This window comes from Aulonocara sp. 'chitande type north' Nkhata Bay, linkage group LG11 (assembly GCF_057382095.1).
Source record: "Aulonocara sp. 'chitande type north' Nkhata Bay isolate Kocher_YH1m ecotype deep benthic linkage group LG11, A_spYH_male_GT1.1, whole genome shotgun sequence".
Lineage (NCBI taxonomy): Eukaryota > Metazoa > Chordata > Actinopteri > Cichliformes > Cichlidae > Aulonocara > Aulonocara sp. 'chitande type north' Nkhata Bay.
In genome coordinates, this window is record NC_141354.1 from 30,272,703 (window position 1) to 30,287,553 (window position 14,851).

General features: G+C 39.3%; 3 protein-coding genes across 6 annotated transcripts; all 3 read left to right on the plus strand.

Moving 5' to 3' along the window:
- The first annotated feature begins 83 nt into the window (after nt 1-83).
- On the plus strand, nt 84-2,222 carry LOC147319399 (speriolin-like protein). The gene is made up of 4 exons (XM_086311998.1): nt 84-382; nt 1,265-1,483; nt 1,579-1,703; nt 1,824-2,222. The coding sequence occupies exons 1-4, from the start codon at nt 223-225 to the stop codon at nt 2,154-2,156; spliced, it is 837 nt and encodes a 278-aa protein (XP_086168124.1). The 5' UTR covers nt 84-222; the 3' UTR covers nt 2,157-2,222.
- A 1,089-nt stretch (nt 2,223-3,311) lies between these two features.
- LOC147319400 (speriolin-like protein) lies at nt 3,312-5,872 on the plus strand. 2 transcript variants are annotated; one of them, XM_086312002.1, is made up of 5 exons: nt 3,312-3,452; nt 3,768-4,032; nt 4,915-5,133; nt 5,229-5,353; nt 5,474-5,872. In XM_086312002.1, the coding sequence occupies exons 2-5, from the start codon at nt 3,873-3,875 to the stop codon at nt 5,804-5,806; spliced, it is 837 nt and encodes a 278-aa protein (XP_086168128.1). In that variant the 5' UTR covers nt 3,312-3,452; nt 3,768-3,872; the 3' UTR covers nt 5,807-5,872. The 2 variants fall into 2 exon arrangements, with proteins under 2 accessions (XP_086168128.1, XP_086168129.1); XM_086312003.1 differs by having other exon boundaries at nt 3,316-3,452; nt 3,852-4,032.
- Nucleotides 3,371-13,947, plus strand: smpd5 (sphingomyelin phosphodiesterase 5). Of its 3 annotated transcripts, XM_086312001.1 has the most exons (9): nt 8,391-8,618; nt 9,591-10,274; nt 10,419-10,781; nt 11,293-11,368; nt 11,490-11,630; nt 11,727-11,816; nt 11,910-11,973; nt 12,084-12,243; nt 12,429-13,942. In XM_086312001.1, exons 2-9 carry the CDS (start codon nt 9,690-9,692, stop codon nt 12,534-12,536), a joined length of 1,587 nt encoding a protein of 528 aa, XP_086168127.1. In that variant the 5' UTR covers nt 8,391-8,618; nt 9,591-9,689; the 3' UTR covers nt 12,537-13,942. The 3 variants fall into 3 exon arrangements, with proteins under 3 accessions (XP_086168126.1, XP_086168125.1, XP_086168127.1); XM_086312000.1 differs by lacking the exon at nt 8,391-8,618 and adding an exon at nt 3,371-3,452 and having other exon boundaries at nt 9,591-10,781; nt 12,429-13,947; XM_086311999.1 differs by having other exon boundaries at nt 8,389-8,618; nt 9,591-10,781; nt 12,429-13,946.
- The last annotated feature ends 904 nt before the right edge of the window (nt 13,948-14,851 follow it).

Here is a 14,851-nt window from a genome sequence, read left to right on the forward strand (position 1 = left end):
GTGATGAATTAATGGTCATTCCTTCATGTATCGAGGAAACTTAAAATCTTGATGCGCTCTCTCTTTCTCTCTCTCTCTTTCTCTCTCTCTCTTTCTCTGTTTTCATTGAACTAAAAGAATCCTGTCAAAGTCAACTGCTGCCAGAGTTCTGTTGTCATTTGAATTGATACAGTTTTGTTTTGGGGGCATTTTGCGGCTTAGCTGTGAAACTGAGACCCTCCAATGAATCTGGAGCAAACTGCTGTGGCCTTGCGGTTAAAAAATGACCAGCTCAGGCAGGACAATGATCAGCTGAAGTCGATATTAAGTGTGGTCAAAGAAAACATAGACCTCAGAGCTAGGATGGAGAGCTTCAACAAAGACACTCTGGAGGAATTAACAGGTATTGTGGTTTTCTTTGCCACCAGGTGGTGGCATCAGTGTTGACTTCTGACTGGCTTTGCTTAGAAATCTATATTTTTTACTTCTTTAAACAAGTAATGTTATGTCTACGTGATGTATAGTAAAGTGTAAGCATTTATAAATATATTTTTTCTGTATTTTATTAATCGTAGATCGTAGATTAATATGTAGATCCAGCATTTTAAAAAACAACACTTCGTAGTAGAATAAATGGACCCAGGCTATTTTAAAGAAAAATAGCCTGGGTCCAATCACTTTGTCCTCAATCTCTCTGTATTAATGACAAATAAATATTCTTTTCAGTGTACATTAAAGTATTTTCAAGTTAATTGTTTGAATGGCATTGCCCCGTTCTTTGAAGCGTACAAAGGCTAGCGAGGGCAACAATAGATCCTTGGTAAATGCATGTGCAGCATAATGACAATTGCTTTTATTTAATTTAATTTATAGAGGCGTATTTGTTATCCTGCATATTACGAGCAACATGCTTTTCAGGCATCTGTGGTTAAAAAAAGAGTGGTTCAAATACAGTACGATAATATAAAGTACTAGAGAGATAAAAGGGGTAATTTAAGTCAAATTGGGTTATAAAATGGGACATTTTGGGGGGAATGTCATTACAGACACACACTCTCTAATCCTTCGGTTAATCCATACTTTAAAATCAGGTCTATGCCATGGGGTCAACCAGCTCAGAAGGACTGAAACAAGTGTGATGGGGTTACGCCTCCACTCTGGAGTTACAATCAAAGAAAAGCTTTTGCAATAATCACTGGTTTATTAGACAACTTTCACTGTGCACATACCTCTGATTTTCTGCTTGTTATTAATGACGAATAACAAGGCCGTTGTTTTTTATCAGTTTGCTCCATCTCAGGAACAGAACCATTAACTCAGTGGCAGCGCACCTTTGATGAGAAACAATTCAGAAAAGACTTGCAACAAACCAAACCCAAATGGGAACATCGATCTTCGTCTCCCATCGACTTCAAGTCTTTCATCCAAAGCTCTCTGCACACAGACGCAGATGAGACAGCTGAGCGTCACAGCCGCAGAACTGATGTTCTTCTTGACAGCAAGGGTGATTGTTACTTCAAATGTAGAAAATGTTTGAGCTGTAATTGCACTGTTGACACTCTAAGAAAGGAATAATTCATTTTTATTATCTATCTTCAGCCCCAAACAGGCTTCTTGGAGAGATTTGCTATCAGCTGGATAGGAGAATTCTCTCCTACATCTTCCAGGGTCACACGAGGCTCTACGGTTTCATAATGGCCAATATACCAAACAAGATCATAGAGGTAAGAATTATCACAATGATATAACGAGGAGCTCAATTTAATTAGTACAAATGTGTCTGTTGAGGAGTTTCCTGTTTAATATGGCAGTGCTCATATTCACCTTTTATTTACTCATTACAGGTTAGCACACATCCACTGACAGGGAAGGTGGACCAAGGTTATCAGCTTCATCTCACTCAGAGGCATGCAGAGCTCGTGGAAAGGCTGAGCCAGCGTGGGTATAAAGAAGCACTTCACCCTCCTTTTACTGAGTTCATTGTGAACACCTACGGGATCCTAACGGAAAGGCCAAGTGAACACAGCACACAGGAAATGGACTACAATAATCCAGACTTCCTGAAGAAGGTGATAATGACCACTGCACCTAGAAAGCTTCACAAGGACCTGCTGGTTGTGCTCACTTGCCTCTGCATGATGGCAGAAATGGACAGAAAGCCACTTCTTTTTTGGTAGCTCCAGATCCAAATTTGGCTTTGCACCATCCTGAAGCTGGAATAAATGATTTGACATAGCAAATAATGTGTGTCTATGATTTTGTGCTTAATGAAAAATGTCTGCCATTTGATAGAGAAACCCAAAAATGAAACTCACAATTGCACATGTGTTTAGTCATTTCAACAACACCAATCAGCCAGCTTTATTTAACCAGAAAAACAATGAAGTATCCAGGGGGTTTAAAACTGTCACACACAAATAAGAAGCACAGCTTGATGACAGATGTCTTAACAGTAATTTGATTTCAGCCAATATTCAGTGCAGTGTGGACTGCTATGGTATCCCCAACATTGGGGATCATGAGATACAGCATCAGGAAGTTTTCGTGGACCTAACTTTAAAGAGGTGATACTACAAAATGGCCGATATAGGTCTAATGCAATCTGGAGTTCTGTTTCCTCGCTTTGTTTCACATGTGAAGTAATCTGTTATTCTACAGTACTTTCTAAAATCTCAAGGCACCCCTCATTTTTGCTTGCAGTGACGTTCTTGTCATTTTTAAATAGTCCTGAAAAATAACTTTTCGGGATTTCTGAGGATCTATCAAAGTTTTTCTTTGCACATTGGCTGCTTCCTCAGCCTGATTAAGTCAGACGAATTTGTTTGTTTGCTTGTCTGTTAAACCACCAGAAATTGGAAGTGTTACAACTGACCCACGTTACAACTATCCCCGGTCTCCCCTACTGTATATGCTATGCATTTTTAAAAACTGAAATTGAAGCAGGACAGTTGCTGGCTCCGCAGTATGTAGTTTAGTTTGTCGTCAAGTAGGACTTTATAATTTTACTTTTATTATCGGAAAGTTTCATTTGTTACGTTAAGTCATATTTACGTCACTAACAATAAGTAAATATACTTAAAACAATTCAAGAAAAAAACACATGTATGGAAAATAAACAGCACAGTGACTTAGAAATATCAAATTCAATGGAGTTTTTCATTTGGCGAACAACAGCAGCTGATGCTGTAGGTCGCCCCAGGTGAGGTCACGTGCCATACGGGGCAGACACCATGACAACTCTGTAGGGGTGTGGCTTAATAACGTGACACACACCGAGCAATAAGAGCAATATGGTTTTATGTATGTTCAAAAGGACTGCTTTACTAATGTTATTATCTGCTTTCAAGCTAGACCGTACGTGTTTTCTACCGAGCATGTGCGAACAATACAAAGAAATGAAATAAAATAAACATTTCAACCGGCTGCTCGTTGTGTGGGTTCATCAAACGGACTGTGCCAGTTTACATGCTAAGGTAAGTAGACGTGTGACTTTGGGATTGTTTTGTCAAATTTTTGTTTGCTGGGATCAAAAGTGAATCTTTAATGCTTAACCTAAAAAAACCCAGCAGAAATAAGGGCTAAAATGTGCAGTAGATGAAACCGTAACTGCAGCCAAACCTAAATATAAATGTATGCGACTCCATGACAGCTAGGCAAGATTAATCCAATGATGAAACCTTTTAAAAAGTGATGAATTAATGGTCATTCCTTCATGTATCGAGGAAACTTAAAATCTTGATGCGCTCTCTCTTTCTCTCTCTCTTTCTCTGTTTTCATTGAACTAAAAGAATCCTGTCAAAGTCAACTGCTGCCAGAGTTCTGTTGTCATTTGAATTGATACAGTTTTGTTTTGGGGGCATTTTGCGGCTTAGCTGTGAAACTGAGACCCTCCAATGAATCTGGAGCAAACTGCTGTGGCCTTGCGGTTAAAAAATGACCAGCTCAGGCAGGACAATGATCAGCTGAAGTCGATATTAAGTGTGGTCAAAGAAAACATAGACCTCAGAGCTAGGATGGAGAGCTTCAACAAAGACACTCTGGAGGAATTAACAGGTATTGTGGTTTTCTTTGCCACCAGGTGGTGGCATCAGTGTTGACTTCTGACTGGCTTTGCTTAGAAATCTATATTTTTTACTTCTTTAAACAAGTAATGTTATGTCTACGTGATGTATAGTAAAGTGTAAGCATTTATAAATATATTTTTTCTGTATTTTATTAATCGTAGATCGTAGATTAATATGTAGATCCAGCATTTTAAAAAACAACACTTCGTAGTAGAATAAATGGACCCAGGCTATTTTAAAGAAAAATAGCCTGGGTCCAATCACTTTGTCCTCAATCTCTCTGTATTAATGACAAATAAATATTCTTTTCAGTGTACATTAAAGTATTTTCAAGTTAATTGTTTGAATGGCATTGCCCCGTTCTTTGAAGCGTACAAAGGCTAGCGAGGGCAACAATAGATCCTTGGTAAATGCATGTGCAGCATAATGACAATTGCTTTTATTTAATTTAATTTATAGAGGCGTATTTGTTATCCTGCGTATTACGAGCAACATGCTTTTCAGGCATCTGTGGTTAAAAAAAGAGTGGTTCAAATACAGTACGATAATATAAAGTACTAGAGAGATAAAAGGGGTAATTTAAGTCAAATTGGGTTATAAAATGGGACATTTTGGGGGGAATGTCATTACAGACACACACTCTCTAATCCTTCGGTTAATCCATACTTTAAAATCAGGTCTATGCCATGGGGTCAACCAGCTCAGAAGGACTGAAACAAGTGTGATGGGGTTACGCCTCCACTCTGGAGTTACAATCAAAGAAAAGCTTTTGCAATAATCACTGGTTTATTAGACAACTTTCACTGTGCACATACCTCTGATTTTCTGCTTGTTCTTAATGACGAATAACAAGGCCGTTGTTTTTTATCAGTTTGCTCCATCTCAGGAACAGAACCATTAACTCAGTGGCAGCGCACCTTTGATGAGAAACAATTCAGAAAAGACTTGCAACAAACCAAACCCAAATGGGAACATCGATCTTCGTCTCCCATCGACTTCAAGTCTTTCATCCAAAGCTCTCTGCACACAGACGCAGATGAGACAGCTGAGCGTCACAGCCGCAGAACTGATGTTCTTCTTGACAGCAAGGGTGATTGTTACTTCAAATGTAGAAAATGTTTGAGCTGTAATTGCACTGTTGACACTCTAAGAAAGGAATAATTCATTTTTATTATCTATCTTCAGCCCCAAACAGGCTTCTTGGAGAGATTTGCTATCAGCTGGATAGGAGAATTCTCTCCTACATCTTCCAGGGTCACACGAGGCTCTACGGTTTCATAATGGCCAATATACCAAACAAGATCATAGAGGTAAGAATTATCACAATGATATAATGAGGAGCTCAATTTAATTAGTACAAATGTGTTTGTTGAGGAGTTTCCTGTTTAATATGGCAGTGCTCATATTCACCTTTTATTTACTCATTACAGGTTAGCACACATCCACTGACAGGGAAGGTGGACCAAGGCTATCAGCTTCATCTCACTCAGAGGCATGCAGAGCTCGTGGAAAGGCTGAGCCAGCGTGGGTATAAAGAAGCACTTCACCCTCCTTTTACTGAGTTCATTGTGAACACCTACGGGATCCTAACGGAAAGGCCAAGTGAACACAGCACACAGGAAATGGACTACAATAATCCAGACTTCCTGAAGAAGGTGATAATGACCACTGCACCTAGAAAGCTTCACAAGGACCTGCTGGTTGTGCTCACTTGCCTCTGCATGATGGCAGAAATGGACAGAAAGCCACTTCTTTTTTGGTAGCTCCAGATCCAAATTTGGCTTTGCACCATCCTGAAGCTGGAATAAATGATTCGACATAGCAAATAATGTGTGTCTATGATTTTGTGCTTAATGAAAAATGTCTGCCATTTGATAGAGAAACCCAAAAATGAAACTCACAATTGCACATGTGTTTAGTCATTTCAACAACACCAATCAGCCAGCTTTATTTAACCAGAAAAACAATGAAGTATCCAGGGGGTTTAAAACTGTCACACACAAATAAGAAGCACAGCTTGATGACAGATGTCTTAACAGTAATTTGATTTCAGCCAATATTCAGTGCAGTGTGGACTGCTATGGTATCCCCAACATTGGGGATCATGAGATACAGCATCAGGAAGTTTTCGTGGACCTAACTTTAAAGAGGTGATACTACAAAATGGCCGATATAGGTCTAATGCAATCTGGAGTTCTGTTTCCTCGCTTTGTTTCACATGTGAAGTAATCTGTTATTCTACAGTACTTTCTAAAATCTCAAGGCACCCCTCATTTTTGCTTGCAGTGACGTTCTTGTCATTTTTAAATAGTCCTGAAAAATAACTTTTCGGGATTTCTGAGGATCTATCAAAGTTTTTCTTTGCACATTGGCTGCTTCCTCAGCCTGATTAAGTCAGACGAATTTGTTTGTTTGCTTGTCTGTTAAACCACGTGAGACGACACAGTTTGACATAAAATAGTGTTTCTGCACCTAAAAGGTGATTTACAAAGAGCTGTTGTTACCATGTTGTGCAGTTCGTCCCTAATAAATACATAAATGAATGAATAAATAAGAGGAAATTGGATAAGTTTAGGACAAAGGGAGAAGGGAGTCTAAAATCTATCTACAGCAGATGAACAGTATCTAAAAGTTACGTTAGGGTTGACACAAGACTTTTGCACAGTAGGGGAGACCGGGGATAGTTGTAACATTTTTCACATTTCTGTCTGTAAATTGAAGCTCTTTTAAGGTAGTGGATTCAAAATGTAATGCAAAGTATTTACATGTCTCGGCTATTAAATAGTGCAGCTATTTTCTCTGCAGCACAATTACCCATTGCATGGTATGGTCTCAAACACAAAGAGTGAAATGTTACAATTAACCCCATAGTCTGGGTTAGTTGTAACATATCCCGGGGTGAAATGTAACACAATGAAATAAGGGTACTGACAAAATATTAACATGTAATCTTTGTTTATTCAACACATGAATGCACTTAGAGCCATTTGTGTGTGTGTGTGTGTGTGTGTGTGTGTGTGTGTGTGTGTGTGTGTGTGTGTGTGTGTGTGTGTGTGTGTGTGTGTGTGTGTGTGTGACAGAATGCAGAAATCTAACTTTTGAACATATTCCAACCCCCCAAAAAAGACAAATTATAGAATTTTCTGCAACTGAATATTTCGTTCATTTTGGTTGGTCTTCCTTGAGTTTGGCCTCATTGGTTCAGTGGGCATTATAACCTACAACTCTTGCACCAATTTTGAACATAACAATGAAGCTGAAAAAATGTAGTTGTTCACCAGCATCGCAATTCCATTACTTTTTTTCATGGCTTACCTTGGTGTGGTTTGCAAAGTGCTTCAGAAAGATGAGGAAATCTGTTTCTTGCACTCATCCTGATTTATTTCCACTACCAGTACTTCCTACTGGTCCATCTCTGACACAGTGTGGGAATGTGTATGTGTGGGAACACAAACAGTGGAGGAATTGTGTTGCCAATGGCATTAACCGCATACACAAATGCGACCAGTGAACCTCTCTCTGCTGATGTCGTTGCCCCAACTTGTTTAATATAAGTTAAAGTAATAGTGTGGTAAGTTGTAACATCTGCGTTATTGTTACAACTAACCCAGACTGTTGCTGTTACAACTGACCCAGACTCCTATAGCCATGAACTAGCTAACATTACAGCCAACGGCTAAAACATTAGCACTAAAGACCTACACAGAATATATCCCCATAGACATACAAATAACACAATTTAAGTTTGATGAGTTTAACTGCAAAGCAGATAATGCTATTAGAAATTGAAATGAAGTAGAAAAACTTACTTTTTGGCATACAAATTACTTTTTTTCGTGTTAAATTGTCTGTGTTTGACAAAATGTGCTGATTTTTCACATGTGATAGCAGAACTGAATTGGGCATGCACAGGATGAGTCACATCATTTGAAACTTAGCCCTGATTAGAGAAATTGGAAGTGTTTACAACTGACCCACGTTACAACTATCCCCGGTCTCCCCTACTGTATATGCTATGCATTTTTAAAAACTGAAATTGAAGCAGGACAGTTGCTGGCTCCGCAGTATGTAGTTTAGTTTGTCGTCAAGTAGGACTTTATAATTTTACTTTTATTATCGGAAAGTTTCATTTGTTACGTTAAGTCATATTTACGTCACTAACAATAAGTAAATATACTTAAAACAATTCAAGAAAAAAACACATGTATGGAAAATAAACAGCACAGTGACTTAGAAATATCAAATTCAATGGAGTTTTTCATTTGGCGAACAACAGCAGCTGATGCTGTAGGTCGCCCCAGGTGAGGTCACGTGCCATACGGGGCAGACACCATGACCACTCTGTAGGGGTGTGGCTTAATAACGTGACACACACCGAGCAATAAGAGCAATATGGTTTTATGTATGTTCAAAAGGACTGCTTTACTAATGTTATTATCTGCTTTCAAGCTAGACCGTACGTGTTTTATACCGAGCATGTGCGAACAATACAAAGAAATGAAATAAAATAAACATTTCAACCGGCTGCTCGTTATGTGGGTTCATCAAACGGACTGTGCCAGTTTACATGCTAAGGTAAGTAGACGTGTGACTTCCACGTTAGCTGGTGTTTTAAGCTAGCAATGCAACATCAAGGGTGTATAATGATAAACGACATGTAAAGAGAAGTGTTAGCATTTACTGAGAAAAAGATTGTGGGAATTCAAAAGTATGAATTTGAGAAGTGAAACGGTTAGCTTAAGCTTACTTGCAGATGGCCGATGAAGAGAGAACGTGTTATTCAGCTACATTTACCTGTACAAGTATGTTGCGAGCAGTGGCACAGAGATCTCTTGCTGATTAAGAGGCTAGATGATGATTTAAGTTACGTTAGCCTGTGTTTGTGTAACCTAGTTTTATTCCGTGATTTTTTTTAATAGTTAGGAATGTTAATCGAAAGTCAGAAATGGTCCTCAACCTTTGAACGCACCACCCTGGGGGTCCATTGTTAAGCAGTGTTTGTAGTATGATCTGGATTTTCACTGTGAATTAAATGCATCACCAGCTCATATTGCTACAGTTAACGCCCTGATAGAGAATATGCTCGCCTTGGATCGATATAATTGTATGTATGTGCTTTTCAAACGACAAAAAGCAGCAGTACAAGGTTTGAACAAGATAAACATTTGTACTGTTTTACTTTACATAAACTCATGGGCCTTAGATGGTGTGTTAGATCTGTAAAGACACAAAGGTGTGGTGCTCAAGGCAAATTTTCACTGAAGCCTTACTCTGCCTTTAGTTAAATAAAAACTCTACAGATGGTGACAGCTGGATAATGTCAAGGCTGTTTCAAGCATGTTTTTTTTTCTCTTCTTTTAAAAGCAATCATTATGCATTGCGTAAACAATGAGTAAGCTGTCTGTTGTTTCCTGTGCATTTGATTATACTGCCTTCAGTTCTGTGCAGATGCCAGTTGCTTCATGCTTTCCAGAAATGCATGTACGGGCATGAAGTCGTAAAGCAGGTTATTCCATGAGAACGATTATTTCCTTTTTCTTGTTTCAGTGTCCAGTGGATCCCATGAAGAGGAGACGCTGCACAGGAATGAGGCCAGGCCGAGAAGCTCTGACGTTGTTGATTGTTGTTTAGAGACTGTAAATCAACATGGCCCTGCAGGCTTCTGCCTTTCCTAATGGCTTTGTTGCAGGCATCCATGCTGTGGGATGGGCTTTTATCGTGCCATGTTTCTGGTTTCTTGATCGCCTCATTGCTGTGTGCAAGTCCACCACTCTGGAGCAAAGTCAGCGGCTGGAACAGGAATGCTATCTTCGCCCCCTCGAGGTCTTTTTTGGCTCCATTACCTTCTTTATTCTTTTTCTCGCTACTGCCCCTTTGGCTTTTCTTGGCTTTCTGCTTTGGGCACCTCTTCAGGCCTGCCGCAGGCCATTTAGCTACCACAGAGAGATACCATCCTTACCAGAGAAGGCAACAAACAAGGGCTTTGAGCTGACTGGTAAGGCGTCATTTGTCTTTGCTTCAGCCAACCTTTGTCTGCTGCCTGACAGCCTGGCTCGCTTTAACAACTTGGCTAACACTCAACGTAGGGCAACTGCTATTGGCCAATGCATTGTGCAGGGCATATCTCGCCCTAATATCCGGATATTAGTTGATTCCCCCAGCAGCTGTGGTACTCTCAGCCCCTCCAGCAGCATTCTTCCCACAGTGAACTCACCTACATACGGGGCTACAGTAAGTCAACATCCTGACCCAGCTGAAATGCATGATCTAAATCTAAATTCTAACATAGATTGTGTACCCAATGATGATACAGAAGAGCCTTTGAATGAGTCCACCTTTCCCCTCCTCAATTCCAACCGTAACTCTAACCAACAGGACCAATCAAGTCAGCAAAATCCCCGAGCTTTGAGCTCTCAGGGACTCCGCCAGCAGAGTGATGTACCCTGGGAGATATCGCCACTGTTTCCAGCCAACGTCGACATACTGTGCCTTGAAGAAGTGTTTGATAAGAGGGCTGCACGGAAGCTCACCAATATATTGAAGCTTGAATTTGGACACATACTGTATGATATAGGTGTGTATGCATGCCAGCCACCATGCAGATGTTCTTCTTTTAAGTTCTTCAACAGTGGGCTCTTCCTCGCCAGCCGATTCCCTGTCCTCGAGGCCCAGTACCACTGCTTTCCAAACAGCCGAGGAGAGGATGCACTGGCTGCCAAGGGTCTGCTTTCTGTTAAGGTGCATTGCTTAACGTCCCCCTCTTTAATCTGTCTTTTCTTTTTTTCCCTTTTTTTTTTTGTTTTTGTTTTGAAATCTTCAGATCTGCTAGTTTTGGATGCTTGCACGTCATCGTATAGGGATAAATTGTGTTCAACGTTTCATTTTAGAAGTATGCTTTCATATTTATGGACAGGAAGTGGAAATTTCATCAGAGCTTAGCTGATCTGAGATAAAGAACTGAAACTGTGAGCAAAATTCGTGACACCTCAAAAAGTTTAGAAGTCAGTTTAGGTCCATTAGTTAACTTTATGATGTGGAAATATGTGATATAAAGTAGTGGATGCATGCATAATAAGGAGGGTCATCTTATGAAGTTACAGACATTTTTAGTGAGGTATTGAGTGTTGATTTCATTGGACTTTGTTGCTTTTATGTAAAATAGAATTAATACTTGGGCTTTTGTATCAGTTTGAATAAACAGAAAATATGATGCCATGATTGTTTTTTTTGTTTTTGTTTTAATTTCTAGGTGCTTATTGGGAAGAACCAGAAACAGAAGAGAGTGGTTGGCTATTTTAACTGCACACACCTTCATGCACCAGAGGGTAGGTCCCAATTTCTGATTTGGCTTAATTAAACAAATTATAAAATCTTTTCATATTTAAATTTTTTTATTTTTTAATTTTAAGTTGTGTTTAGGAGACCCTCTGTGTAATCCTATTTCAGGTGAAGGGGAAATTCGTTGTATCCAGTTAGAAATGGTAACTAAGTGGATCGCGGAATTTCAAGCTGCCAACAAACAACCTGATGAGGATGTTGTTTTTGATGTACTCTGTGGAGATTTCAACTTTGACAACTGCTCACCTGGTGTGTTGCTGTCTCATGCAAGACTTTATTCTGTTAATATTTTTCCTTTTTGTTAATATTGTGTTTTTAACCAGTTTTTAAAATGTATTCATCTAGATGATCGTCAGGAACAGAGTCACTCTGTTTTTGAGGAATACAAAGACCCTTGCAGGGCCGGACCTGGAAAGGAGAAGCCCTGGGTCACCGGTTTGTACTATTTATTCCCTGTAGCACTTCATAGTTTGACTATATGACAAATTTCAACAAAGATTAGAGAATTTTTATGGTTTGTTTTTGAAGGTACTCTGCTGGAACAGCCCACATTGTATGAAGAAGATGTAAACACCCCAGAAAATCTACAGAGGTACTTTTGCCACTTTTGTTGTTTTCAGGAAAACTAAATTTCTGATAAGAAATCCTTACACACTGTTTATGGTTACAGCAACCTGCCCTGTCTTTTTCATGCTCTTGTAGGACTTTGGAGAGTGAGGATCTGAGAAAGAGGTTTATCGCTCCTCCTGTACCTAAGGCGGACTTTCCGTTGGTGTACCCTGAAACTGACCAGCCGTGGATCGGACGACGGATCGACTATATCCTGTACCGCGAAAGCTCCATTTCGAAGCAGTGCCGAACAGTATGTGCCTCTCTTATTTCCCTGTGTTCAGTCCCCAGTCTTTTCATTTGCTCATTTGTGTTTGAAATGTTTATATCTGTAGATCATTCAGAAAATATTTGCAAATTGCAGAACTACTGACAGCCTCCTCATTTAGAAGAATAATTTATCATTAGAAAATGCATAAAATCTTTTTTTCCATTTAGGAAATTGAAGAGGTGACCTTTATAACTCAGCTGGCTGGGCTTACGGACCATATTCCTGTGGGACTCAAACTGAATGTGGTTATGGACTCAGACTCTGCTGATGAATGAGGACTCATTCAAACAACAGTACAAAATGCACAAAAAAAGTGCACTGCTTTACTCTGTACAGGTACAAGAGTGTTTTGATTATATACTTGAATTTGTAATTTTAATGACCAAGGAGATTATACCTCAGGTGAACTTTATACATTTTTATAGCATAAAGGTTTTATAATCGATGCATTTTATATTTCAGGGGTTGTTCAGGCCAGAGGTGTTGATTTTATAAAACAGTAGCATTCTCCTGTTATAGCTTCCTACCAAAATAAATGCAAATAATGAATTTTATACCTTTCTTTCTGACAACATTTAAGAGGTGCATTTTTTTACTTGTCCTTCTGACACAGCAGACAATAGTACTGTTGTGACTGTCATCCAGCTGCTAGACAAAATGTTGACAGCACACAATTATGATTATAATGAACAAAAGTTTCAACAAACAGTTCATTAGTAAGTAGCAGTTTTGTTTTCTTATATACACAACCATGCCAGTCTTACAGTTCATCAAAGTAGCAGAGGCTTTGAAGAAAGTAAATACGAAATAAAAAGCCAGAGTGATTTAAATGTTGCTGGAAACTGAACTTGAACTTGAAATTAAGGAAATAATGAATATAACCTCAACTCCAATTTAAGAGCTGCAACATTTGATGAGATGCAACAATAAAATATGGCAGGTGAATTGATATGTACAATTAGATGTTCTTCTGGAAAACCTTGAGTCCTGGCATTCATGTGGATGTGATTGTGACGCACACCACTCACCAAAACAGTGATGCTCACATTCACTTCAAAGGCACCTCCAGACGGCGGGGCAGGACAATACACTTCATTTGAGACTTGCTCAGAAGAATAGACCAAGCTGTTGATCCCACCTGCAAAGTCTGCAGATCTAAATGCAATTGCATGTCCACTGGATATAAAGGAACAGCCAAACATCACAAGACATCCCCAGAGTTCCTGTGTCCATTCCCCGAATGGGTCAGCTGGTTTAATGGGTCAGGTTTTCATCATATCTTAAAGAAGGAAGTGTATATGCTTCAGTTAGTGGTTTTTAGATCTGGACAAATGTAACAAATTAAATCAGGGGTTCCTCAGTTGTCTGTTCTTGGACTATTACTCTTTAGCTTTTACATGTTCCAGCATAAAATATCCTATTCAGATGATACACAGTTGTAGTCATCATTTTCCTCCAATGATCTAACCCTTGTTTGCAAATTAATGGAGCAATAAATGATCATAGTATCTGCTGTCATCATTTTCAACATTATTTTAGAACTGAACAGAGACGAGGCAAATATTTGTTGTTGCTCAAAAAGGTCAGAGAACATTTGTTCATATTTATCATTCATTTCTCGGAAACACAATGAGCAAGTCTGGTTTGATAACTGGTTTGTTCACTAGATGGGCTTTCTATCACTTTAAAGTGCATATTCAAAATGAGGAATGTTTTACCTCAACCTGACTGTGAGAAATTGGTCCATGCATTCATATCACGCAGGTTAGACTATTTGAATGCTCAATTTGCATCAGTGGGACAACTTCAGCTTATTCAGAAAGCAACAGGCAGAGTCCTTATGCATACAGTCAGGTCCATAAATATTGGGACATCGACACAATTCTAACATTTTTGGCTCTATACACAACCACAATGGATTCCAAATGAAACAAACAATATGTGCTTTAACTGCAGACTGTCAGCTTTTATTTGAGGGTATTTATATCCAAATCAGGTGAACTGTGTAGGAATTACAACAGCTTGCATGTGTGCCTCCCACTTGTTAAGGGACCAAAAGTAATGGGACTATTGGCTTCTCAGCTGTTCCATGGCCAGGTGTGTTATTCGCTCATTATCCCAATTACAATGAGCAGATAAAAGGTCCAGAGTTCATTTCAAGTGTGCTATTTGCATTTGGAACCTGTTGTCAACTGTCAAGATGATATCCAAAGAGCTGTCACTATCAGTGAAGCAAGCGATAATTAGGCTGAAAAAACAAAACAAACCCATCAGAGAGATAGCAAAAACATTAGGCGTGGCCAAAACAACTGTTTGGAACATTTTCAAAAAGAAGGAACACGCCGGTGAGCTCAGCAACACCAAAAGACTAGGAAGACCACGGAAAACAACTGTGGTGGATGACCGAAGAGTCCTTCCCCTGGTGAAGAAAACACCCTTCACAACAGTTGGCCAGATCAAGAACACTCTCCATGAGGTAGGTGTATGTGTGTCAAAGTCAACAATCAAGAGAAGACTCCACCAGTGTGAATACAGAGGGTTCACCACAAGATGTAAACCATTGGTGAGCCCCAAAAACAGGAAGGCCAGA